Below are 26,613 nucleotides of genomic sequence, written 5' to 3' on the forward strand. Positions count from 1 at the left end.
CCCCCTTTTCATTTCCTCACTCTGACAGGATTCCTTCCTGCTTTCTCCCTTTAGTGTGCACAAGAGAACACGGGTAAGAACCAACAAAGCAGTAAGCAGCTTCATCTAAGTTTGTCCCCAAACAGCACAGATTCGTGATTCCAGCAGGCTTTATTTAGGCCCAGGAAAGGTCTTCCAAAAGGTATCCCGACAGTCATCCGAGTCTCCTACAGTCAACTTCCAACAGACCTCTTCCTTAGAGGCCCTGTTGTGACCCTAATACTTGACTTCTGATATCACCTTCTCCTGTCACCTGGGCTCCAGTCTCTGTTCCAAGGCCTCAACCAGGACTTCAAAGCATGTCTACAAGTTTGAAGGTGCCCTCAGGCTTTGCAGGAACAACGTGGACAAAAGTCTTGTAGAGCACAGCACCTTTGGGCAGTCTGGTGACCAAATCTACTGCCTCCAAGTTATTGGGATTGGGTACGTAGACTTCTTTAGTGTAGTGGACTATCCCCTCCTCCAGGGCATACAGGTACTTCCTCTTCCCCAGCCCCACCTGCAACACACAGACCTGGTTAGTTGGATCAAGAGCCAGGTGGTACATCCTAGAGCCTCCACATAGACCTCCCCCCAAGATTCAGGTCCTGGGGCTGAATGGTGAGGTTTAGAGAACTCCATATTTCCCTTCCCACTGCTTAGTACTTTTTTGCCTTCTGCTCCATAACAGAGAGGAAAAAGAAAATTATAACAGCCAAATCTGTTGGCTGCTGTGTCAGAACGATGGTTGGAAGCCACACTGAATGGTCCCAAAACTAGACCCGGGAAAATGCCTCAAATCATTGTCCCTACAAACGTGCTTTATTTAGACTTTAAAATACTTTTAAAAAATACTTTATTTAGACTTTAAAATACTACCACTTGAGCCACATCCCCAGCCCTTATTTTATTTTTGGTACCAGGGATTGAACTGAGGGGTACTCCACCACTGAGCATATCCCCAGCCCTATTTCATATTTTATTTAGAGACAGGGTCTCATTGAGTTGCTCAGCACCTCACTTTTGCTGAGGCTGGCTTTGAACTCACAATCCTGCCTCAGCCTCCCAAGCCGCTGGGATTACAGATGTGTAGCACCATGCCTGGCAATCTATATTTATGATAGAGCCTGAACTTTATATAAATGAAAATGTACATCAAACTGGTGTTTAATGACATACACAAATATATGTATACATACACATACACACAGATATGTATACATCTATATCAACTCATTTAATCTTGACCTTGTGAATTACGTACTATTCTCAGTCCCATTTTTCATATGACAACTACTAAGCACTAAGATCCTTGGCAATTTATTTTACTGTGTCTCAGTATAATACTAACTACTTTATAAGTCATCTTAAGGACTAAATGAGTTCATGGTCACAGAGAGCTTAGAATGCTATGAACTCGAAAACTTGTTAGCTCTTACCACTGTTATTTTAGCAAGTTCCAAGAGTTCTCTAGCCACATATCCAATGTCTTTTAAATTCTAAAAAATAAAGCTACAGCATTTGAAATCAATTCACATTCAAATAAGCATCTCTGAAATAATTACAGATTACTATCAGCCTTTCTGTGTCTATTAAAGTTAGCAATAAATGAGCTGGGGGTATGGCTGAATGTGGAACATTTGGCTATCACTGCTCCCCAGTACTAGAAAACAAACCAACAAAAACCTCCTACCCACAACAAAGAGGTGGGAAGCTTAATTACAAAGGAAACTAAACTGAGGAAGGGTAGATGATTTAAAAAAAAGGCGGGGGGAGGGGGGACTAAATTATCACTTAAAATAATGTGAAGGGTACAGTATAGTTCTGTCTTAACAAAGAACTCTTCTATCTCATGAACTAAGCCCAACCTGCTGAAATTGGAATCCCTGCCTGATATGGATCTAATTTCTGACACACACAGTAAATTGTTTTTACTAAATTCAAGCTACCTTTCAACCACATAGCAGGTTTATGCAAAGAAAAATCTTAGAAATCATGAAAAATGAATAAATTGAACTTAATTTACTAAGACTCAAAAAAAAAATCAAAGAAAATATCTGAACTTACAAGGCTATTACCCTCTAAGAACTGAGGACTGGAAAGGAGAACCAAAATGTTAGGCTAACGTAACATCAAGGCAAACACGGGTAGGCAGACTCCCTATTCACTACACTGCTTGTTGTTGTTTTATTCAAGTTTTTTTCTTTTAATATTTTTTTGGTTGTCAACAGACCTTTATTTTATCTATTTATAGATGGTGCTGAGAATCCAATCCGGTGCCTCACAGATGCTAGGCAAGCGCTCTGCCACTGATCCACAACCCCAGCTCTTATTCAAATTTTTTTTTTAAATATTTATTCTTAAGTGTAGACATCTTTATTTTACACTTATGTGGTGCTGAGGCTCGAACCTGGTGCCTCGTTCATGCTAGGCTAGCACTCTACCACTGAGCCACAATCCCAGCCACCATCATTACTTTTTAATAGAAGAAAAATAATTTACTGAATTTGATTTTAAATCTGAATTTAATTCTAAAAGCTCCTTTCAGTCATAAAAAGGGAAATGTCTACTTTCTTAATATGTGCAATATTATTAAAAAAGATTATTTTTGGTACTGGAGATTGAACCCAGGAGTATTCATCACTGAGCTAAATCTCTAGCCCTTTTTCTAATTTTGAGACAGGTCTCCCCTAAGTTGCCCCAGCTACCCTCATACTTGTGACCTCCCTGCTGAGCCTCCTGAGTAGCTGAGATTATAGATGTGTACCATGATGCCTGGCTTAGAATTGTACATTATTAAGAACTTTTAAAAACATGTAACTTTTAAAAACATTTAAAACTTCAATCTTTGCATTACTATAGCTTAAGCTTATTGCTTCTCAGTGCTCAGGTAGCTGCAGTTGCCCCACGTATCAAATTATATAACCCACTCCTATTTCCCACTGAAAAGAAAATGAAACATAGGATGTGCAATCATCTAATGTTAGACAACACTGTTACTTGGGCCCTGCCACTCTCTTAAGTTTCTGGCATTTCACCTGTGAAATGAGGATGGATCCCACTTGACAGGGATTTGGTAAGGAGAAATGAGATAGTAAGGTCAGGAATAAGCACAATGCTTAGCATATGGTAAGCATCCAATAAATGTAACTGTTATCATTACTGTATTTAGGGACAGAAAGGTGGTCCCAGAAAAAAGGGGAGGGCCCCCAAGCAACTCACGTGGGCACCTGGGTGCCAGCGAAATTGGCGCTGAGTCCCAAGGATGTTGCCAGCATGAACATAGTGACCTAGAAGAGAAGTCCACAAGTGTGCTCTCAGCCCCAGTGATATGACAGCACAGCAAACCTCTAGGAAAACATGTTGGCTGGCCCAAGTGCTGCACACCAACCTCTAAGCATGTCCCTCAACAGAAACAACTGCCAAATGGTCCAAGCAGTGCCCAATCCCCTACCCAGCATCCTCTTCACTCTAGTTTCATAGCTAAAGTTCACACTTACTCGTCTTCAAGATACTTCAGCCCTAAACTGAAGTATGGAAGCTAAAACATATTCTCACCTTCCATTTTCTTGATGCCATAATGTTTGCCTCGTGACTTTCCACCAAGGTTTTTGGAGCTACCACCCGTCTTCTTGGATGCATTTCTGACAGCAAGAGTTATAGCTGAAGGAGGGCTCAACAGGGCTGTAACTACAGAGAAAACAGAAACACTGTTAGATCTTTCTCTGCCTCCATGGCCCATTTGCTAAGCTAAGAGGTGACAGGGGAAATAAGAAAGATGTGTGAGGGGAACAGAAATGCTAAGTGTTAGATTTCAAGGAATTTCTGGAAGTCCTTTGGCCTTCTCCCATAGCAGGGGACCATTCATTTCTTATACTGTCTGGAGATTAAGTGCTGCCTGAGGTAGGGGCATAGGAGTGTATGTGTGTGCATGTACTTGCTAGGAAGAGGGGTGTACAGATGTGGGGAGAATAGGAAAATATAAATGGGAAAAAAAAAATCACATGCTCTGGATCCTGGCACATTCAGTCCTATTGAAGAAACCAAAAAAGCCGGCAAGAGGACACCACAGCACTGCCTGTTTCAGAGCCTCACTCACCCTCACACCCCATGGAGAAGCACAGCCAACCCAGACAGGCCAACAACAGGACACCCAGAGCGGCCTCAGCTGCAGCTTCCCCACCCTTTTGAAGCTATCCATTCACCCACTGCAACCAGATACTTGCATACAAAAAGCGCAATTGGTGGAGCGTGGCTTCCACAGGCTTCTGGACACTTTAGCAAGTTGTTCCCTTTCTTTCCAAAGTACATCAAACAGAAGTCCAACCAAGATCAATACAATGTAAGAAGTTAATCTGACCTCATCCTAAAGTGCTCAAAGGCATTTATTTTAAATAAGAACAAATGCAAGGCCAAGAAGGTAGGGCATTTATTTTAAAAAGGACAATGAATTCAAACTCATACTAACCATGGAAGCCTCTTGCTGTACAACAAACCTAGGAACAGCAGTCCTAGCTTTTAGATCTCCAGACTCAGTCATGGTTTGAGTACTATGCAAACATCTGTAAGGAAGTTTTTTGAGTGTCTGCAGCCTCTTTATTAAGCATTTTGGAAGCCTAGCTTTCTGAAGTTTTCATGAGAACAGAAACTAGCTGGAACAAAGGAGCACGGATAAGAATTAACAGAAAAGCCAGGGAGAGTTGTGCAGGCCTGTGATCCCAGCAACTGAAGGGCCTGAGGCAGGAGAATCCTAAGTTTGATTTGGTAAGGAGTTGGTAAGGAGAAATGAGATAGTAAGGGCCATCCCTTTTTATTTGTAGATAGGGTCTTAGTAAGTTGCTAAGGCTGGCCTGGAAAGGACTGGTCAGCCTCAGCCTCCCTAGGATTACAGGCCTGTGCAACCTTGCCCCGCCTCCTTTTGTTCTTTAGGTCTAAACCTCAGAGGTTTCCTTAGAGCACTTTCCTGAGAATTCAATCTAAAAGAGGATGCACATACTCTCTTTCTTCATGGCACTTGTAAAAATCAACTATTTTACTGATATATGCTTACTGATCCATCTACTAGCAAGAACTGCCCAGCGGCTAGAGGCCATGTCTTCAGGTTTTCTTCTGAAAATATGTGTCTGGCACAGAAAACGACCTAAATCTGTTGAACAAATGGATTAACTTTGTTTGGACTCAGTCCTTTCCATGGAAAAAAGGATCCACACAAACCAAGAGAGGGGAAGCGGTGTGCCTGCGTCAGTAACCGCCAAGGAAGTCCTCTCTCTGGGTTCCAGATAGAGGAAGGACACGTGCTTCCCCGCCCCTCCCCGCACAGGAGCGCCCAAGACCTGTCACGTGATCAGTGGCAGCACCCCCCCCCTCAACCCTCGCACGCCCCCAATGCATCCAAGGCCACCCGCGGGGGCAGTTTCCAACTCCCGGCCTCCCTCCCGGTTCGCCCCGAAAAGACTACGGCACCCCACTTACTAGTTGCCCGCGTCCTCAGCGCCAGAAGCGCCGACGCCATGATTGCCTCACACTCGCTTCCGGTCTTGGAAATCTGCTTCCGCTACCGGGAGGTTTATTTCCGGGTTATACGTGCCAGTTGAAAGAGTGGCGGGGGAAGTTGCAGGTGAGCTCTGCGGGCCGCGGACTTTCCGCGGTGAAGGCTGCGGGCTTGGGCACGACTACAGAGGGGTTGGTGGCCGGGGCGTGCGGGGAGTTCTGCAGCGGTCCGCCGGCCGCCGCAGTGAGGAGCGTGACCCACAGGGGTCCGCCTGTCCCACTCCGTCATTTGGCAGGAGAATTGAGACCCAGGACCCCTCCCTAGTAATATTAAATTTACATAGTAAAAACAAAAAAATGCTAGATGATGCTAAGCGTGGTAAATGCATTATTTCATTTAATTCTTTCAAGCCATATTATACTGAAAAAGAAAATTGAGACCCAGGAAGATTACAGTATTACAGTATTTGTTCTAAGAATGATTCTTGCATATGACCCAGCAGTTCCAGTCCTAAGTATATACACAAGAGAATTGTGAAAATAAACCCACACAAACTTTGTATGTGAATGTTCACAATAACATTATTCATGATAGTAAATAAAAGGAAAGGAATTAAATCGAGGGATGAATGGATAAACAAAAGGTGGCATAGTCATACAGTGGAATATTACATGAAGCTAAGTGAAAGAAGAAATCATAAAAGGCCACATATTGTATGATTCCATTTGTAGGAAATATCCAGAATAGGCAAATTTATAGAAGCATTTTTGGTTGTCAAGGCAGTGACTTTTTTTGCTTTACTAGAGATTGAACCAGGGGTATGCACATGTAGACTAGTGCTGTACCCAGCTTTTTTATTTAATTTTGAGGTGAGGTCTCTCTGCTCATGCCTGCCTCAACTTGGGATCCTCTAGTTTCATCCTCCCAAAGTTGCTGGAGATATAGGTATTCACACCACACTTGGCTAAGGTGATGGCTTCTTAATGGCTGTAAAATTTCTTTTTGCGGTGATAAAAATATTCTGGAATTAGATAGTGGTGATGGTTACATAACATTGAATGTATGAAAACCACTAAAGTGTGCATTTTATTTATTTTTGCAATGCTGGGCATGAAAACCAGGGCCTTGTGCATACTAAGCAAGCACCCTACGACTGAGCTACTCCCCCTAAACTGAAATTTTTTCTTTTCCCTTCCTTCCTTCCTTCCTTCCTTCCTTCCTTCCTTCCTTCCTTCCTTCCTCCCTCCCTCCCTCCCTCCCTCCCTCCCTCCCTCCCTCCCTCTTGGAATTGAATTCAGGGTGGACTCTACCACTGACCTACAAGCTCAACCTTTTTTTTCTTTTGAGACAGGGTCTTGCTAAATTGCCATGACTGTCCTCCAACTTGCAATCCTCCTGCCTCAGCCTCCATACCTGGCTCATTTATTTTCATGAAGCTTGGTGATAAGAACATGTCTAGTGAACTGAATTGACACTACCATTTATGTCTTTTCCTTTTAGGCAATTAATTTGAAAGCACATATTGGTGGCGGCTGTAATGAAGTCATTAGAATCCAGTGAGAGTGATTCCGAGGAGTTGCCAACGTTTTCCTTTCTGAAGAAGGAACCATCTTCAACAGAGAGGAGGCAGCCTCAAAGGGCAGAGAAGATTGTAGTGATTGACTCCTCAGATTCTGAGGCCTCCTGTCCTTTGTCACCAGGATTGAAAGATCCACCACCTGTCTCAGACACTGATGAAACTCTCACACAAATAAAACCAGTCGGAGTACTAAGTAGTGGAAGTGAGGGCGAAGAGGAATTTGTTCCCCTAGCTGAGAGGCTTAAGTGTAAGTTTTTGACCTACAAGCAGTTGAACTCTGAGGACTCCAGCTCCCTAGTTAAAAGTGTTTTAAATCATCAAAATAATGAAGAAGCATCAAGTGACTGGAAAAAACAGCCCTTTTCAAAGATCCCTGATGTTCCCCTCCATGTTACCTTAGAGAGGAGTGTACTAGATAACCAGGACCCTGTCTTAGACAATCCACGCATTCAGCTTCCAGCCTACCAGTTTACCCACCTTGTTCAGAACAATAGCCTGGAAGTAACCAAAACAAATTCTGATGTCCCCCCGCCCCAGAAGAGAACCAAGCACAGGAAGAATGTTCCAAGAAGAGACTTGCAGAGATGCCAGCTGCAGGAAAAAGCAGGCCAGAAGGAAAGCATCCCAAGACAACAGGAAAGAAAGAAGAAGGCAACGCTGGTCAACAGGCTGAAAGCCCAGAGGCCAGAGGAATGCTTAAAGCACATGGTTGTGGTGCTGGATCCAGGTTCTCCTAGCATCTGTCTTTACCCTGAGCTGAATTGTCTGCTTTCAGGACCACCCACTGATAGGCTCTTTCCCATCTGTTGCAGTGCTTTTACAGATGGAAGGTGGGGGCCAGCTCCTGGGAGCTCTGCAGTCCATGGAGTGCTGCTGTGCAATTGAAGCACAGGCTGTGCCTTGCAGTATCACTTGGAGGAGACGGGCAGGACTGGCTGAGGTAGGGGTCTTCTGGCTAATGGCTCTTCTCCCCTTCTACCTTTTAGGATTACAGGGTAAATAATGCTTTTATTTTAAAGGGTATATATCATTTAGGGCTGCTGCAGGAAAGCAGATGGCATACTCAGTTTGGGATAATTTAAGGAGGATTTAATAAAGAGATCGCTTCCCAAGGCGTGGGCAGGGAACAAGGAAACTACAAGGGACAGCACAGCAGCTCAGGGTCTTGCTAGCATAATTCCTGGCTTCTCCACCTCAGTAAGGTTGACATTTTAGATCTGATAATTCTCTGTAGGGTGGGGGCTGTACACTGAAGAATTTTTAGCAGCATCCTTGGCCTCCACCCACTAGATGCCAATAACACCCCTCCCAGTTGTAACAATTAGAAAATGTCCTTTGTGGGAAAAATCGCTCTGGTTTAGAGGCACTGGCATAGCAGTTACAATCCCTGAGCCTGAGGGTTGAGAGGAGAAAGTGGTTAGCAGAATTTTGAAGACATAAAGCCAGGTGAGGTGGTGCATGCCTATTATCCCAGCAACTAGGGAGGCTGAGACAAGCGGATCTCAAGTTCAAGGCCAGCCTCAGCAACTTAGCAAGGGCTTATGCAACTTAGACTCTATTGGGGGGGGGGGGAAAGTGACTGGAGATGTAGCTCAGTCGTAAAGTGCCCCTAAGTTCAATCCCCAATACTTATCCCAAGAAAACCCTCAAGAGAAATAGAGAGAAGGCCACCTTCAGAGAAACTTATGTCCTCTCGTGAAGAAGTGTAGCAAATGCCAAAGGACTCCACTGGGAGGGAACCAGGGAAAGAAATACCCTGATTTCACACTCTTCTTCCTTTCCAGTCCCCTATTTGGGTTCCCTCCTGGGAGCCTGTGAACACGAGGACCTTGTGGTGTCTGTAGAGATCACCTCCTTAGGCAGAGTGGGGCAAGGGAAGATAATCCACATAGGATTCTTAATTCTCTAACTGGGCTTTGGGAAAGGGGCCTGTCTTTGAATCCCAACTTCCTGGTTTTATTGCTGCTACTCTGGGTAAGTTATTTGGATTACACATATTTTTGTGCCTCAATGACCTCATGTGTAAAATGAGGACACTGTTACATCACTTTAGTCCTCCTGTTGTGGGAATTCGGATTACCCAGCACCAGCATTTTGTAGACTTCAGTGTATGTCCCTCCCCACTGAGGATCCCTAGGTTACTATACTTTACCTGTCATGCCTCATGTCTGAGTATGTGCATCCCAGTCCTCCACCCATCATTTTCAAGAGTTTAGAGACAAAACAAGATTTTTTTTCCCCTTCTCTTTCTGGATCTCGTAACTTTCTCAGTAATTGAGAACAATAACCCATGCTTTTTATTTGAAGGTATTAGCAAACCCTTGTATTTGTCTAGCACTTTATCCTTTCTAGGCACTCCCGTATCCTCTCTTTTTGTTTCAGTCTCAGTTATCCTATAAAGTAGGAATTTTCTGCACACCCCAGGTTGGGAAACAGGCTCAGAGAATTTAAAAGCCTAGTTCAGAACCACAGCCAGAACTAGAACCCAGAGTTACTGCCATCTACATTTTGCCATCTGAGGGGTCTTGCTTTTGCTTTTAGGGACCCAATCAGAAACCTTTCTGCAAAATTCCTGCTCTGCAGTCTCGCAGTCTCTCCGTTATACTGTTTTGCTGTTGGATTGTTGGCCCTGAAGCAGCCTCGGCTTTGACTACGTCCTTGCTATTATGAAGAAGAGTTATTCTCACAGAGGTTCCTCTTGTGATTTTTTTTCACCCACAACCTGTGTTTATAAGGGCCATTCAACTCTTAGCCTCTACCTTCAAAGTGCAGTAGTTTATTTGTTTCCTCTGTTCCCCCATTCAGAATGCACACAAAAAATTGGCAGTTGCTTCTCAGCCCCTTTAAATGTGCCAATTTCCCCGCTTCTTCCTCCTCCTCCTCCTTCTCCTCCTCCTTCCCCTCCTCCTCCTCCTCCTCCTCCTCTTCTACTTCTTTTTTGGAATTTGCTTTCTTTTTTCTTTTTGTAGGGCAGGTTATGATCCACTGAGCTGCACCCCAGTGCTTCCTTTCTTATTCAGTGTTTCAGAAGTGCAGTGCACCAAGGTTAAAGAATTGAGGGCTAGGGAGGAACAGGATCACTAGTATTGTTCCTTGCCACCTTGACTTCAGTCAAGAAGAAAAAGTTTGGGTGTGGTAGCACATGGTTGTAATACCAGCTACTTAGAGGGTGAGGCAGGAGGATTGCAAGTGTGATCCTCCTGCCTTGACAACTTAGCAAAACCCTGCCTCAAAATAAAAAATAAGCTGGGTGTGGAGTGTTCATACCTGTAATCTCAGCAATATGAGAGGCTAAGGTAGGAGGATGGCTTCAGCAACTTAGCAAGGCCCTAAGCAACTTAGTCAGACTCTATCCTCAAAGTAAAAAATAAAGAGGATGGGAATGTGGCTCAGCAGTAAAGCGACCCTGTGAAGGATATAACTCAGTGGCAGAGCACTTGCTAGCATGTCTAAAGCCCTGAGTTTGATACCCAGTACTGAAAAAAAGGTGGGGGCATGCCTAGGGTTTAATCCCCAGTACCCAAAACCAAAACTAAAATAAATTAATAGAGGGCTGGGGATGTGGCTCATAATAAAGCCTTCTGAATTTAATCCTCAGTACTCGGTTGTGGGGGGGGTTGAAAAGGAAGCTGGGCACAGTGGCACATACTTATAATCTCAGCTGCTTGGGAGGTTGAGAGGCTAAGGCAGGAGTATCACAAGTTCTAGTTCACCCTGGGTAACTAAGTGAGACCTTGTCTCAAAATAAAATAATAAAAGAACTGGGAATGTAGCTCAGTGGTAGAGCGCTTTCCTAACATGGGTTCAATCCCAAGAACCACAAAAAAGGGGGGAGTGAGGGGAGAAGGAAACAGCACAAGGGGCAGGGAATTCATTCACCTGGAAGACCTGGGTCTCTCATGGGGCCCCACACCTGCTGACCTCCCTCTCTGTCTTGTGTTCTGGGCCCTTTGGCAGGATGAAGAGGACTGGGTGGAGGAGCAGACAGTCCTTGTGTTACTCCTGGCAGAAGCTTTTATGTCCATGATCTGCAACTTTAAGCAGGTGGGTAGGGCCAGAGGAGTGGGACTGAGGCATGGAACAGAGCAGCCCTCTTACCAGGTGGGAATGTTAATGTACCTTATGCCCCTTCACACAGGAAAGTTCAGGCAGTGCCGGAAAAGGGAAGGACACACTTCAAGGTTTTGTAACTGACGTCACAGCAAGGACAGCAGGGAAAGCTGTATCGTTGGTGATTGTGGATCAGGAGAAATGCTTCAGGTTTGGATTTTCCCTGGAGACTTAGTGTTAAATGAGGCAGCTCTTGGGCCAACAAGGGTGAGTTTCTTCACTCCATCTATAAATCACTGCAAGATGATGTCCCTGGAAGCCCTGTGGGATGTCCTGGTCTACTCTTCTTACACCCCTCTGCCTGCGTGCAGTCTGGAGGTGCTGTCCTTTACTTTGCTCCCCTGCTCCAGGGCTCAGAACCCTCCAAGGAGAAGGAAACAGGGAGCGTCAAGTAAACAGGCCAAGGAGAAGCAGCAGAGACAAGAGCCCAGCACAGGGCCTGTGGTGTCCAGGGTAGAAGTGGAAGAGGTAAGAACTTCCTGTTCATGGGGGTGTTCACTAGTCATGTAATCCAGTTTGCTAGAGAATAAACTACCCACTAGACACTGCTTTCTACACTGGCCTGAGTAGGAGAGAAGGGATCAAATAAGGAGCTAAGAGGCTGGGGTGCAGTCTCTGTGAACAGTGGGAGAACCACTTCCAACTAGTCTCTCTCTGCCCTTCCAGTCCATCATTTTCTTGGGGTTTCTAGGCGTTGGTGGATCTGCAGCTACATACCGAAGCCCAGGTTCGGATTGTGCAGAGCTGGAAAGAACTGGCTGACTTCGCCTGCACATTCACAAAGGCCGTGGCTGAGGCACCCTTCAAGTGAGTGTCCCCAGAAAAGCCTGCTGCCTCCATGTAGGAACTTGCCTTTGAGGATAATTCTTGCAGCCATGCTAGTTTTCCCTAGCAAAAACTCAGAAGCCTGAGGCAGGAAGATTACAAGTTTGAGGCAGCCTCAGCAACTTAGCAAGACCCTATCTCAAAAAATAAAGAGAGGGGCTAGGGATATAGCTCAGTTGGTAGAGTGCTTGCCTCACATGCACAAGGCTCTGGGTTCAATTCCCAGCACCATCAAAAATAAAAAAATAGGGCTGGGAATGTGGCTCAGTGATAAAGTGCCCCTGGGTTCAGTCCCCAGGACCAATAAATAAAATATTCTCCTTTAGCTTACAAGCAGAAGAATCTGGTACCTTCTATAGTAATGAAAGGGACTAGTTATAGTTTTTTAACTAACACTGTGCTTGGAAATGAAGTAATTGCTCAAATCATCGAAGGCTCAAACTGGCCAGATATGACACTGTATCCACCTCCAGGTCACTGGACAGAGTGCTTTTCAGGCCTTATTTGAAGGGACAAGTGTAGGACTAATGAGCAGCTCAGCTTCCCAGCTGTGTTATCTGCAGGACACTCCGAGATGAAAACAGCTTCTCCTTCTGCCTGGAGAGCGACTGGGCTGGAGGGGTGAAGGTAGACCGCACTGGCAGGGGACTGGCACTAGTCTGGAGAAGACAGATTCAGCAGCTGAACCGAGTCAGCCTGGAAATGGCCAGTGCTATTGTGGATGCCTATCCCTCCCCAAGGCTCCTGGTAGAGGTATGCTGCTCTAGGGTCACCTAACCTGCTTTGGCCTCAGAGGGCCCCCGAGATGACTTCCATGAACAGCCCTGTTGAGGACACCCAAAGATGCTGTTTGTCAGCAGTGTGGGTTGGCTCAGTTCATGCTGACCCAGAGGGACCCTGGGTTATCATTCCCCAGACCAAGCCTGCCACCCTTTTGCTCATGGATGGAGGACAGCTGGGGATGGTACAGCATTAAGAGATCATTTACTGCTTTCAGGCTTATCGGCGGTGTTTTTCGGAGCAAGAACGCCAGAATTTGCTGGCAAACATACAGGTGCGCCGCGGGGAAGGAGTGACATCCACCTCCCGCCGTATTGGGCCAGAGGTGTCTAGGCGTGTCTACCTTCAGATGACCAGTTTGCAGCCAGATCTCACTTTAGATAGTGCTGACTGATGCTAGTCCACAGGGACAAGGATAAAATGCTGATTTCTACCTCCTCAACCTTAGAACCTAACTGGAAGCACCTTCTGAGGCCTAGCCAGGGGGTGGCCCAGTCTCTCCTTACTTGTCGTATTCCCTGTGAACTCAGGGCAGAAGGCCAAGACATTTGGTTCTGCTCTTCTCCCAGCAAAAACAGCTGTTACCCCTGCCCCAACCAGCCCTCAAAACACAAAAGAACAAAGACAGACCACTCAGACATGGATTTAATAATTGTAGAAATCCAAAAGAATCAGCATCAAATCTCAAAGTCGGAGTGAACGCTTGCCTGCAGGTTGGCTCAGCCACTGAGCTGCCTCAACCAGCCAAAGGAACTATGATAACTAGGCTGACTTCTGTATTTTCATAATCTCATTGTTATGTATTATGTGTTAAGTTTCAATAAAGCATTTTATACCAATGGCTCTGGAGCTTGGAGGAAGACTAAGGAATGTGTAGTGATTCTGAGTAAGGTGTGGACCTGCGTGGCACAGCTACCTTGGGGGAGGAGAGAGCAAAGTCCTTTCTTCCAGTTCCAAGACAATCATGAGTGATAGAACTACCCTGGAAGGGCCACTAGGGCTAAAAAGCTGGACTCTGCCCTGTCTCTAAACTATAGCAGGTTCTTACTCCCTATGGGAAGAGGCAAGGAGCTTGCAATTAGGTTTTCAGTGAATAAGCACCAAGACATGGTCCTTCTGATCCCTTCATCCAGCTGTTGTGAAAAGATGAAGCATAGGCAAGAAAATGCTTAATTTAGCAGCCAAGAGAATGGACGGTACTGCCCTAGTTTGTGCTAGTCTTTAGTTTTATGCACCACTTTTCAGCTCCGTTGTTGCTACTTGTTTCCCTTCATTTCCTACAGTTTACATTCATTCCTTCCCTTCTGTTATAGGTCTAGAATCAGACAATTCTGAGCCTCAGTGTCTATGAAGCTGAGTGTTCAGGTTGCCTCTGAGGTATTTAATCACACCTAGTGCTAATGGAGCTGTCACAGACAATGCAGCCTTGCAGAGATCCACCTCCTCATTTCCTGGCACTCAGGGAGTTAATGCTCTGAACCTGAGGCAAGGAGCGGGCCTGCTGCCATTTTCTGGAAGCTATTTAAGTTAGGGCAGGACTCCACGGGAGCTGCCCAAGACCCTGATGGCATGAATAGAGTCATGACTCTGTCTACTGTGAAGTGTCTACACCTTGCCTGAGACAGAATTCTGGTGTGAGTTCTGTTCTCTCTGAACTTTACAAAGGAGGCCAAATGATGTCAAGGAAAGAAAGAATACCAGAGTGGGAGTCTAGTTCTACCTTACACTATCTGGGAGACTGGGCAAGTTATGGAAGGCCTCAGTTCCTCTGCCTACAAGCGTTACATGGGGCTGAGGGTTGTGAAGTCCCTTTCATAGCCAGAGGTTTTGATGGTCACTAAAATGTTGAATGTCTCAGAATTTTTTTTTTTTTTTTAGGAAATAGGTACCCCCTCCCCAGTTTTGACTGGATTTACTGAATGTGGTGGTCCCCTAGTCCCCAATAACACACTGCCTCCTGATCTGCCTGGGCTACCCAGGGAGGAATGAAAGAAAGGGTTTGTGACATACAAAAGTATAAATGTAGTGACAGCTGACCATTTAGTAGAAACAAGCCTTGCCTTTACACAGCTTAGTACAATAACTAAAAAAGGCTGTTTTCTCTCTCCCCACCCCCAAGCCTATTCCTTTAGGCATGCAGGTAACTATCCCTCCCCACCTCCCATTTCTTCTCATTCCACCAGGGAATCCTGACTAAGGAACAACAAGAAGTCCTACAAAGGGGAGGTCTCAAGTACCAACTGGCAGCCATTTGATGATGGCAGGTAGGTCTGACGCTAAAAAGGTTGTGTCCAGCAGAAGCCAATTCCACAGGAATCCGAGCTCCAAGGCCGGGAGGCAGCAGGTACGGAGGACAAGCTCACTGCTGGGAGTCGGTCTGCAGGACCCACTGGAGGATCTCATGGCGGCGCAGACCCTGCACAGCATTGTCGTAGATGGTGTTCACACTGGTGCACAGGGGTTGCTGCTGCAGTGCTGTCACCCGACACGCAACCAGCCCACCAGCCACACACAGCAGCAGCAGAGGCAGCAGCAGCTTCAGCACAACCCAGGAACGAGTGTGTTTCCGGGGTGGTGGCTTGCGGGGACGGGAGCCAGATTTAGATTCTGGAGAGATAGTCATAAGAGATAAAATGAAGTTCTGTTAGTTTGAGGAGACCCACTGTCTATAGTCTATGCAAGTCTCCCTGCAGATAGATCACTCAGCCACTCCTCGAGACCTGAGGAGAAAGATGTCTTATGGATATTAGAGCTCTTCAAGACTCTGCTACACAGAGACCATAACATAAATGTCTCATCCCTGGGATCTCAAGGGACTAGCCTGGAAACTGGAACTCATTCTGCATGACTCCTGTAGCTCAGTCCCCAGGTTCCTACACTCTCCTTAGTAACATGAAGATGGTCGAAGCCCCTTGGGAGCAGGAAGGGCTTATCAGAGGGTGTTCAGCAGGGATAGACTACTGCCCGTTTGGGAACAGAGTCCAGATTTACTAATACTGTGAATGTCATCATTATATAATACACGTATGAAAAACCTAAAAAGTAAAACAATATATCACTTGTAAATAGCAATTACTACTGGGAATGTATCATAGGTGACTGCTGTTTTCTGAGATTATATCATTTCTAAATCTCTGCAATGAACACATATTATTTATAATTAGAAAAAATAAAAAATAGACTTTAGGATGTCAGCCCTAGAGAAAGTGAGACTCCCTGCTCCAAGGTGCTCTAGGACACAACTGACTGACACACCCATATGTGGCATTGGGAAACGAGCCAGCCAGCACCAGCTCCCCCAGAGTCTCCTCTATTCCCCGTGGCCACACTCTTCAGACACCCACACTACTCCCAGGTATGACTGTAGTTTATGTAACTGGTCTGTGAGCTTGCTCACTCATTCATGCCTGAAAACATGCACATGTCTGCCCTAGGCTACCACTTTGCCCAGACAGCAAACTTACTGGGGGCTTGATTTGCTTCCTTTTTGGGCTTCTTCTCCTGCTCCCGCTTGGAAGCTTTGAGGGCATCATACTCCTTTCGCCGACGCTCCTTTTCTTCTGCCTTTTCGCGCTTCCGCAGTTCCCGCTCCTGAGCTTCCTTAGCTCGCTGTTTGGCCTCCCGCTTCTTCTCTGCCTCTACAACAAAATATACCCAAACATGACTCCTCTCCCACCAACCCTCCAGCAGCCTGCTTTCCTCAGTAATTAAAAGCGAGAATTCAGCTGCCTTTTGCTTTATGCCATGGGTCACATAAGAAATAGAAAAAGAAGGACTGGGGATGTAGCTCAGTGATAAAGCACTTGCTTATGAGCACATGTGAGGCTCTAGGCTCCGTCACCGCACTGCAGCAAAAACAATGAAACAAAACCCTCCAGAAATAGAAAAAGGAACCAGCCATCATTCTACTCTCTAGGAAGTAAGCTCTTGCTAAAAATCTCTCTCAGGGCTTCCTGAAGGGATTATTAAGGGATACCCTGTCTACAGGCAGGAGAGATTGGAGTGAAATAACAAAGGGAACTAAGACAAGCACAGGTGACAGGTCTGCATTCCTCTAGAATTAGGTACTACTTCAGAAGGCAGAGCAAGTCAGGCCTGGTGGTGCACCCTGTGATCTCAGCACATAGGAGGCTGAGGCAGAAGGGTCACTTGAGCCCAGCCTCAAAAAAAAAGCAAATGGCAGAGCAATCAACAACCTCCTAGAACTTAGCCATGAGGAGAAGGAACAATGAAAGGGTTGCTCCTATAGGACTGCTATCTTCCCACACTTTAGAAATCAATGTAGCATGGGGAGGAGGGCAAGTAAGAAGACCATGATCACTCACATTTAGAGTTACAGCTAACAGCAATGTTTTTCTAAAGTGACAAATGATTTATCAGTTATCTACCAACTTGGGAATCTATGTTCCATTTGCTTAACAGCTCAAGTATGCTTACATGTAGCACTCAACTTCCAAATTACTGGGTTATAAGACTGCATTTCCAAATCAGTTATTTGGAAGCCTAAAATACATTTTTTCCAAAGCCCGAATGCCACAAAATGGTAGTTAAATGTCCTTTTAGGACTTTAAAGCCTATCTGAATCATAATGTAGCTGAACAGCAGTACTGTAAGTACGAGAGCTTTCCACTGCTTCTCTACAGCCACACCAGCTCCACATTCTGGCTGAGCACCAAGAATGCCAAGAACCCACTACAGCTAGCTTCAAGAGAATATGCACCATCGAGAAGCAAACCAGAGGGGGTCAGAGTGAACATGGGCTTGTCTGCCATGGTGGCTGTGCATGGAGAAGGGACACTATTACTTGGGCATTATGAGTTCAGGGACTGCCTGTAATCAGTACTGCAGGCACCTCTTCTGTATAACCATGTAGTCCTTGGTAAGGGGACCAAAAGTCAGCCAGTCAGCAGAACACACTACATGCCAGGCACCGTTCTGAGTACTTGAGGTGCATCAGTGGAGAAGGCAGGGTAGATTCTAGCACCTGCACAGACAGAGACACACGATCCATAAGTGAACACAGTAAAAACAGAGATGTGCCACCAGGTCAACAGAAGAGGTGGGGGAGGGGTGGCAAGTAGGATGGCTACTTGAGTTTGGGTGCTCTGGCAAGGTTTGAGGCTGACCTACAGCAACACTGGATCAGACATGAGGGATCACAGGAAGCAAACCAGGAGCCAGCTTAAGGAAAGGAACCAAGCAAAGCCCCTAAGGCAAGGCCATAGTTAGTGCATCCAAGCAACAGAAGAGGCCCCAGTGGCTAAGTTAATGGCACTTCGTGGCAGGCAACATTAGGCCAAGGTGGCCTGTGGGTCCCAACACCTGAATTTGGACTTCATTCTAAATTCAATGGAATGTCATTAGAGGGTACATTAGCACTGCTTATTTAAAAAGATCCCCCCAAGAGCTGGAGGTATAGCTCTAGGTTAGAGCACTGCCTAGTATGCACAAGGCCCTGGGTTCAATCCCCAGCACCACACAAAATGTTTAAACAAATAAGAACAAAAATAAAAAGATATCCCAGGCTGCCATGTGAGGGTGAGTTTAACGGATATGGCACATTCACGTCCTCTTTCAGAGGTAGTGCTGAAGGTAGAGAAAGTGTCACAAGAGGACTTGCTGACAAACTAGATTTGATAACAAAAGAAAGGGATCCATCTTTCCTATTTCAGGTTTGAATAACTACAAAGGTAGTGACTTCTTGTTTAGGGGGAAGACTGGGAAAGGGCTAAAAGTAAACGGGTCTGCTTCAGCCATATCTGAGATACCTTTTCTCAAATTATTTTTTCTGAGATGCCTTTTAACCCTCTAAGAATAAGGATGGAGCTCAGTGGAGAAGCCAGGACTGGAGAGAGTCATCAGATAAAGATGACACCATCTACCACCACACTGTCCATCAGCACTCGCTCTTTAGCACAGCACCTGAAGCATAAGACTCAACTGGCTGGGTTAAGGACTGGAAGATGACCAGATGGGGGACAGCCACCTACCTCGTTCCACTTCCAGCCGCCGCTGCCTCTCTCGCTCCTGATCCGCCTGCACAGCCTTCATGTGCTGTAGCACCTGTCAGAGGAAAGGAGGGCTCTGAACTACTCCAAGTAGTAGCGTTCAAAGTGCATGTCTCCTCAGGAAGTTTCAAAAAAGACTGGTTTTTTTTTTCAGGATCCCAGATCACAGGGGCCCTGGCAGCAATGCAGAACTAGATGACTTAATCCCATTTCTGCATCCTAAGTCATTACACCAACCTCAGTAGAAGAATCATATAAACCCAGTTCACTAAAGCTGCCAGGAAAAAATTTTGGAACAAAATATTGACTATTATCTACAGACAGTTCTGCCATCTACAATCACTCTCAAGTGCATGATTTCATATGATCCTCTCAGAAACTCCCTGACCAGCAGGAACAGCATTCCCTCCAATATACTTTCCTAACCCTCCCCTGTCTTTACCTACTTCAGGAACCCTCTCCCTGTAATTCCTTGCAACCTGTCTCAGTCGTAAGATTGCAACTATACTGTCCATAGGTATCCCATGTGGTTAGCACAGAGTGTAGGTAACTGGAGGCATTTGATACCTGACACCTCTCCCAAGACAGCCGAGTTGATAAAAATGGCTGTTCAGCAAAGAGGTGCAGGTCTGGAGAAGGGCAAGCATGATGGTAAGGGCATCAAAGCTTCTGTCTGAATACAAAATCTGAATACTAAACAAATGCACGATTACCCAGTTGATCTGGCTAAGAGACGTCCCTTTTTACCTTTTTACAAGTACTGCTGTCAGGAGTTAATTATCTGAAAACACAGGTAGTTCAAAAATGGGAGAGACTGCTCCGATGGAGATTATGAGCTCCCAGAGGACAGATTTTGTCCTAGAGACCAGCAACATCATTCTGACTGGCCCAACCCACTCCTCTACAATGCTTACAGGTGTGCTGCAGCTCTGGAGCCAAAGTGCCAGAAACTGTGGCTTCAGTGACCATATCCACAATGCATGGTGCTTCCTGGTCATGTCTGAAAGGGATGTGTGAGCAGAAAAGACCTTTGCACTCAATAAAAACTACTTTTGTAAGCCACAAACTGTGAAATAGCAATTTAATATGATCCAACATATCTGCTGAATGAAGAGCTAAATGACAGTGTATGCACAGAAATGGAAGCAATATCTACTTCCTAGAGTTAGGAAGACTATGAAATGACATACACAAAGCATCTAGGACCAAGGAAGAATCAGTGGTAGCTGCTGTCAGTTTTTAGAATTTACATCACTTCTAAAGCACCTTGTTCTCTTTATTTCTTTATAGTACTAGGGACTGAACCCATAGGCACTTTACCACTGAGCTACATCACCAGTTCTTTTATTTTTTGAGACAGGGTATTGTTAAATTGCTGAGGCTGGCCTCGATCTTGCAGTCCTCCTGCCTGAGCCTCCGGAGTTGTTGGGGTTACAGGTATGTGATTGTGCTCCACAAAATACTGTTCTTAATGAGCAGGGAGGGCAGCACATTGTCATAGTTACTGGCCAAGGGCAAAGTTTGCCTAGTGAGAAGCCTGTGGGTCTTCACTCCTCTATCAGATGACCCCAATTATAATCAAATGCCATGTCTGCACTGGACTTTTCTGTTTATAGGTATAGATTTATAATTCCCCTCCCCAACTGCTGAGCATTAAAAGGTCCTTGAGCATGCTAGGCAAGCACTCTACCACTCAGTTGTATCCACAGCCCTAAATTTATAAATCTGAATACCTTTATTAAAACTCACACAATAACTGTGCCTCAAAAGGGTTATATAGCCCCTATCCCTATTTTCCCATTAAAACTAATGTCAACATAGTGTTCTAATGCAGATTTTTGGTTTGTTTTCCTCATTTACTCATTTGATTTACTGGGTTTTTAATTTGTTTTTTGCTGGGATGACCCCCAGGGCCTTGCACATGCTAAGCAAGCACTCTACCACTGAGCTGCATCCCCAGCCCAGGCCCTGGTTTCTTAGAAAAGGAAGTACTGCATAAAGTAGAAGATGGTGGTATTCTAGTACTTGTAAGGTAAACATAGAAACAAATCTCCCCAGGGTTTAACAGACTAATTCCACTGAGACCTTAGCACTTTAGTCAACAGCTATCAGTGCCCTGGAAGAAAAAAAAAACAAGAGGGCGAGGAAGGTCCTACGGGAACATGGGAAGGAGACACCCAGGAGCCCCGTGCTCACCTTGTTTGCACACTGCTTACACTGCTTCTCATCCAAGCAGTCACCGGCCACTTTGGCCAGGACAGGGTCCAAGGGGTTGTCCTTCAGGTCCAGCCACTTCAGGTTCTAAAGAGATAGGTAAAGAGGCAGGCTAAGCCTGAGTTCACACACTGTCCCTCTAGGTAGAAGAGTGGGCAAGAAGGAAGCTCCTCTGTGTTCCACCCCCAGGGATGCCATCTCAGGCCAGCAAGGTAATATTTTTGACTACCTTTCTCAGGGTCATGTACAATCAGTCCCTGGGCCTGGCCATGCCTGGCTGTGAAACCATGGTGTGTGGATTCTTACCTTGAGCTGAGCAAAGCTGACAGGCAGGGTGACCAGCCTGTTGTTGAGGAGATCCAGGTGCTGGAGGTTGACCAGACGGCCAAAATCAGCTGGCAGCTGCTGCAGCTTGTTCTTACTGAGGTCCAACTTCACCAGGTGTGTGAGGCCACAGAAATCCGACTAGGACCAGAGAGAGACCACTTAAGCCTGGGGCTCACACCAGGGAGTCCCGAAGTTAGAAGCACCTAGGCATAAATCCCAGCTCTACCTCTTACCAGCTATTTCCTCCTAGCATGAACATGGAGAGAAAACCTGCCATTGCTAGTGGTCGTGACTGAAGCACGAGCGTAAGACAGCGTAGTACCATCTAGCAAAAAAATGTGTACATCCCTTCCTCCTCTGTTCTCCTTCCTGCTCATCTTCCACACTGCTACTACAGTGATAAGGAACCTTTCTGTCCTCCCACAGCACCCTATCTTCACCTTTCATAGGATCTCTCAAAACACAGTGTTTAAACCTTGAGTACTCAATCTCAGTCTTGTTACTTGCAGCACCTAGAACTTTGCACAGGTGCTCAATGAGTGTTCCTGGAATAGCTGGCTGACTGGCTAGGGCCCACCCAGCCTATAACCCAGCTCTTCTTCAGCAAATGCCAAAACATCCCCACATTCAACCTTTGCCCAGAACCCATCTGAAAGTGATGGCACTAGCTGGCTAATGAGGCACTACTCATGCTCTCTGGGGACTTGTAAATGCCAGGGGATCTGCACTGCCAAGCAAAATGGAAATTGTTGGGACAGACAACAAAACAGTCAGACTGAAGAGTGCACTTGGGGGCGCCGAATGATTCTGGCAATGTGTACAGCAGGTGTGAAGCTGCAAGGAATTGCTACCCTTCTTTAATTAGAAACAATACTTCCTGGAAGAAGTGGGACCTCAGATGCTTCCTGAACTGTTAGAAACAGTTTTGATGAGCTGTGAAAAGATGCTATAGACAGTAAGAGGCTCAGGAGAATGCCAAGAGAGAACTGGACTAATGATCCAAAGAAGAAACTGCCAACTTCTGAATTTGATCCCTAAGCCAAACCCAGTGGGAATCTACCCTGGGATAAAACAAGGAGTGGCATGGCCAGAGAGAAGGGTGGAAGAGGCAGCAGTGATAGCAAACACAGGCCTGACTGCAGGAGCAGTGCTATGGAGGAGGGAGTCATTACCCAGCAGAGGCTGAAGGGGCTGAAGGAATCTAGCACCTGCCCAGGTGCAAGGGAGCAAAGGGAGAACTGGGAAAAGTGATGCAAGCAAAATCAAAAGGTTTTGACACAAAATGGATGTGCCCAACAACAACAACAATAAAAAAAGCAAATATGAAGTAATTCAAGTCTTTAGGAGGATAATGATAAGGTAGTCTTATAAAATCACATTCTGCTTTGTGTCTCATCAAGATGCATGGAGGGACTGGTAAACTATTAGTACTTTCTCTCTGCAATGCAGAGCAACTAACAAAATGGTCTCTAGCCTCCTCTGTGCAATAGGGAGGTAAATTACTTTTCAAAGGAATAAAGCAAGAAAGAAGATGAGCCCTGTAAGTGACCAGCCAGCATCCTGTCGATGTTGTTTTCTGTGGCCTGACTTCCCCACTGCTAGAATAAGGCCTGTACCTCAATTCCCTTCCCTCTGAGACAAGCCACTCCATCCATCTCCTCCCCAACATACCCAGATTAGCTGGAGCCTGCCTGTAGGCCAATCCTGAAATTATATCTTATGACCCTCCCACCCCCAGCAACAGGAAGGCAATGCATCCAGGCTCCAGAAGTCATGGTTGCTTGCCAATCTTACCGGTAGACTACTCAGTTTATTGCAGGACAGATCCAGTATGGTGGCCTTTGGAAGTGCAGCCTAGAAGAGATAAAGAAAAACATGTCAAACCAACACCTGGAACGACTCAGTGACATCTGTTCATTTTCCAAAGAAAGTTCCCACGATTAAGAAAGGCCTTAAAAAAAAAAAATTACTAAAGTATCATGTTCCTGGGGATAAAAGAAAAAAATGAGCCAGTCAACCAAGATCTAGGGAAGAATACAAAGAGGAGGGATTTAGCTGTGGAACTTCCAAGAAAGGAAAACTTCAATTCTTAGAAATTCTCCATAACACTTTAAAATTCTTCTCTATCACTCCCCTTACTAGGTTTTGGGGGAGGGACTATGTCTTATAAATCTCTGCAATTTACATATTCCCCAATTCAGGGCCTTCCTCAAAGAAGGCACTGAATATCCCATATGTGATGGCCAACTTGTGGCTGAAGGAACAGGTATGCCAGAGTGAAGGCAGAGTGAAAGGAGGCCCTCACAGTCCACCTCAATTTTTCCAGTGTCCAGATTTTTCCCCCCTGGAGATAATGTGCAGTGACCATTGGACTAAGTCGTTTCAGCCTAAGGCCAGACTAAAACAATGTTGACCATCATCTTGGGGTGGGAAACGAAGTGAACATTTAATTAAAGACCTTGGGCCAACCTTGACTTTTCTGTCAAAAGTCCTCAAAATGAAGTATGACCACCCAAAAAAGTTTTGGATACTACAGGGAGAAAAACACCTCAATAACAGTTCCATCTATCAGCACATGCTACCTTCCATGCATTTTACATTACAATTTAATCCTCATAAAAAGTATATGAGATGGAAACTATTAGTACCATTTTATAAATGAGGAAATTTAGACATAAAGGTTAACCAACTTGCCAAGGGCACTCAGCTATTAGGCAATGGAGCTGGGTTATGAACTGAGAATCCCATTCTAGTCATCACACCAAAAGCCACAGTAAAGGGAAGACTGGGCCAAAGGTCAAGGGCAAATGTAATTTGTAAAGGAAGAAAGGAAGGAGAGTGTAGGCCATCCCAAGTGAGGCAGGCCAGAGGGGTAGTGGTGGGGATAGGGATCTGGTGGTTTAGAAAAGCAGAGGACATGGGACCCAGCTCTACAATGGCAACTAGATGTGTTCCTTGGGGCCCCAGGCCTTAGCTTAGGGTGGGGTGGGTAGTCGGCAGGGATTCCTGTCAGGTTCAACGCAGGTGGGATGAAACCTTGAGAGTCAAGCAAGGAGACTTCACCTTCTTCAAGGAAGGCTGCCTCGAGGCTGGAGTAGCCAGCTGGGATGGCCAGCTTCCTAGAAAAGCTGGGTTCTGGGCCACACCCAGGTCTATCAGGAGGCCTGCTTTCCCGGACCGACTCATTCATTCATTCATTCTGAAATACATCCAGCAACCCCGTGGCCGCTCCTACCGGGGGTCCTGCACGTAACTGGGCGCTGTGAAAGTCCCCAAAAGGGAGACAGATTCACTCTTGGCCCTGAAAATGCCCAGGGTCGGACAGGCAAATCCTCCCTATCTTCTGGAACAGCGCCAAAGTGACACGTGTACATCCCAGAAACGCTGGGGCAGGACGCAGCAACCCACCGAGCACTTAGCATTCCCCCACCACTTCGTTTTAAAGATGGGAAACTGAGGCTTGAGAAAGAAGGCGGCCCACGCAGAGGCCAGCGCCAAGCATAGTGGGCTCCAGGGCCTTGTGGGGCTATACTGACCAGCTCCTTCACCGGGACCTCATTCAGATCGCTGAGGCTTAGGTCCAGTTCGTTGCCGTCCAGCTTGTCGCGAAGGTTCCCGCCCTTGCTACCGGCCTTGGTCATGATGACGCCGGCTGAGCTGGCCCCGACTGCGGGGCTTCGACGGGCAGGAGAGAGGCTGAAAGGTCGCTCGTTGTTCAGCAGAGGCGCACCCAACGGACCACGACTGCGCCCTCCGCCGCTGCGAGACCACCGCCGCCCGTCCGCTGGCCGGACGCACTACGATCCCCGCGCCCAGCTCCCACCGGTGCAGCTGCGACGACGACCACTTCCGTGTCCACGTCACCTTCCGCGGCCACTGAGAAGAGTTGGGCCAGAGCGGCCCGAGCGAGTACGGGCGCGCCCCCTGGTGCCCAGGACCGTGCACGGCGCCGCCTCAGCCAGAGCATTTCGGTAGCCAGACGTGGCAGTCCGGTTCCCTGATGGCCTGCGGACAGGCAGCGAAAGGCCATGCTCCTGGAAGTAGGAAGGCCATGCTCCTGGAAGTAGCAAGACCTGGGTTCGCAACCCAAACTGACCTCATCAGAGCACCCCCACCCGCTGGATTAGGAGCAGAAACTGGGTGTTCTCCAAAATTGCTCACTGTTTTCTTAACCCCAAATAACCATGGACTTCCTGGATTTTTCTTCCTCCCCCTCGCCCCCCACTGCCTCTGCCCTTGTCTCTGTAGCTTCCATCCACCCTCACCCAGCTCCTGGGATGGTTTTTATGGAAATCTGACCAAGTCTCTTCTTTGCTTAAAACACTCCAGACCTCCAGCTGCCTCTGGGATATGAACCACTGTCGTTTCTAAGCTGGATCGGGCCTGCCCTGCAAACTCCTATCCCTGCCTGGACTGGATGCTGGGCACATTTCCTCCTAAGTGGCTTCCAGGCTTTTCCTTCTCCAGCAATAGCTAACTCTTAGTCCTTCAGGAAACCTCCCCTGACCACTGTCCCTCCTTAGGGCTCTGGTACTGCCAAAGGTGTGCAACCTTATTATCAGAGTACTATTAAAGCTTCATATTGAAATGGCACCCCCTTTCTCCACAGAAAAGCCCTCTTCACCATGGCTGATTTTAGGACAGTCAGCAAGAGTCCATTGTAGTTAAATTTCCTATTTTCATGTCACCCTGTTTACTTGGCCACTTGTTGAAAAAATACCAGCACTCCAGGTGCTAGACACCCTCTTACTAGTTTTCACAAACGTATCCAGTATATACTTTGAAGAAATGAGCAAACAAGGCCTCTAGCCTTGAGCTGGGCTTCACAGAGATGTCTACATTTTTAAGATAAGTTACAAATGGGCTCCATGGTAACAGCTGGCAGGGGGAAGAAAGAAAGGGGAGAAGAGGCTCTCCCCTTCTCAGGTGTTGTCCTTGAAGAGTTAACTTGCCCAGAACAGTGAGAGAAAAAGCTGCTTTTATGTGAACTTCTGCAGACTGTGAACTTCTGAGCCCCTCTCCTTACATGCTAGATATAAAACTCTAAAACTCCCTGAACTCGGGGTTCAGGGGATTGATTGGTTACAGCAAAGGCTGTACCCTCTGAACCTGGCTGCAGCCAAATAAAACTGTTTCCTGCTATCTTTGGTGCCTTGCCTCATTTGTCCCACAACAATACGTCTAAGTGGAACCTCTGGCACTAAACCAACTGAGTATGAATCCTGGCTCTGCCACCTGCTATTTATGAAACCTTATATAAT

At 46.3% G+C, this 26,613-nt stretch overlaps 3 protein-coding genes across 3 annotated transcripts; 1 reads left to right on the plus strand and 2 right to left on the minus strand.

Annotated features, from left to right (window-relative positions):
- Window positions 1-131: 131 nt before the first annotated feature.
- On the minus strand, window positions 132-5,646 carry Mrpl27 (mitochondrial ribosomal protein L27). The gene is made up of 4 exons (XM_005321670.5): window positions 5,491-5,646; window positions 3,577-3,708; window positions 3,241-3,308; window positions 132-538 (listed from the first exon to the last, which is right to left on the minus strand). Exons 1-4 carry the CDS (start codon window positions 5,528-5,530, stop codon window positions 332-334), a joined length of 447 nt encoding a protein of 148 aa, XP_005321727.1. The 5' UTR covers window positions 5,531-5,646; the 3' UTR covers window positions 132-331.
- Eme1 (essential meiotic structure-specific endonuclease 1) lies at window positions 5,501-13,642 on the plus strand. The gene is made up of 9 exons (XM_005321669.5): window positions 5,501-5,635; window positions 7,010-7,815; window positions 7,901-8,028; window positions 11,046-11,132; window positions 11,227-11,348; window positions 11,549-11,666; window positions 11,890-12,005; window positions 12,587-12,776; window positions 13,021-13,642. Exons 2-9 carry the CDS (start codon window positions 7,047-7,049, stop codon window positions 13,195-13,197), a joined length of 1,707 nt encoding a protein of 568 aa, XP_005321726.2. The 5' UTR covers window positions 5,501-5,635; window positions 7,010-7,046; the 3' UTR covers window positions 13,198-13,642.
- Window positions 13,431-25,236, minus strand: Lrrc59 (leucine rich repeat containing 59). The gene is made up of 7 exons (XM_005321667.4): window positions 24,889-25,236; window positions 23,147-23,206; window positions 21,332-21,490; window positions 21,008-21,112; window positions 18,794-18,866; window positions 16,268-16,441; window positions 13,431-15,410 (listed from the first exon to the last, which is right to left on the minus strand). The coding sequence occupies exons 1-7, from the start codon at window positions 24,991-24,993 to the stop codon at window positions 15,163-15,165; spliced, it is 924 nt and encodes a 307-aa protein (XP_005321724.1). The 5' UTR covers window positions 24,994-25,236; the 3' UTR covers window positions 13,431-15,162.
- Window positions 25,237-26,613: the final 1,377 nt, after the last annotated feature.

The sequence above is a fragment of the Ictidomys tridecemlineatus genome, chromosome 3, assembly GCF_052094955.1.
Source record: "Ictidomys tridecemlineatus isolate mIctTri1 chromosome 3, mIctTri1.hap1, whole genome shotgun sequence".
NCBI classification, from domain to species: Eukaryota; Metazoa; Chordata; class Mammalia; order Rodentia; family Sciuridae; genus Ictidomys; species Ictidomys tridecemlineatus.

Excerpts from the sequence above, each read along its gene's own strand:
- Mrpl27 (XM_005321670.5), bottom strand. The coding sequence starts at position 5,530 with ATGGCGTCGGCGCTTCTGGCGCTGAGGACGCGGGCAACTA. Across the intron at positions 3,709-5,490 it reads GCTGAGGACGCGGGCAACTA|TTACAGCCCTGTTGAGCCCT; the intron begins GTAAGTGGGGTG and ends TTTTCTCTGTAG. Across the intron at positions 3,309-3,576 it reads TGGCATCAAGAAAATGGAAG|GTCACTATGTTCATGCTGGC; the intron begins GTGAGAATATGT and ends CTTCTCTTCTAG.
- Eme1 (XM_005321669.5), top strand. The coding sequence starts at position 7,047 with ATGAAGTCATTAGAATCCAGTGAGAGTGATTCCGAGGAGTTGCCAACG. Across the intron at positions 7,816-7,900 it reads GGTTGTGGTGCTGGATCCAG|TGCTTTTACAGATGGAAGGT; the intron begins GTTCTCCTAGCA and ends CATCTGTTGCAG. Across the intron at positions 12,006-12,586 it reads GTGGCTGAGGCACCCTTCAA|GACACTCCGAGATGAAAACA; the intron begins GTGAGTGTCCCC and ends TGTTATCTGCAG.
- Lrrc59 (XM_005321667.4), bottom strand. The coding sequence starts at position 24,993 with ATGACCAAGGCCGGTAGCAAGGGCGGGAACCTTCGCGACAAGCTGGAC. Across the intron at positions 23,207-24,888 it reads AGGTCCCGGTGAAGGAGCTG|GCTGCACTTCCAAAGGCCAC; the intron begins GTCAGTATAGCC and ends TATCTCTTCTAG. Across the intron at positions 21,491-23,146 it reads ATAAACTGAGTAGTCTACCG|TCGGATTTCTGTGGCCTCAC; the intron begins GTAAGATTGGCA and ends CTCTGGTCCTAG.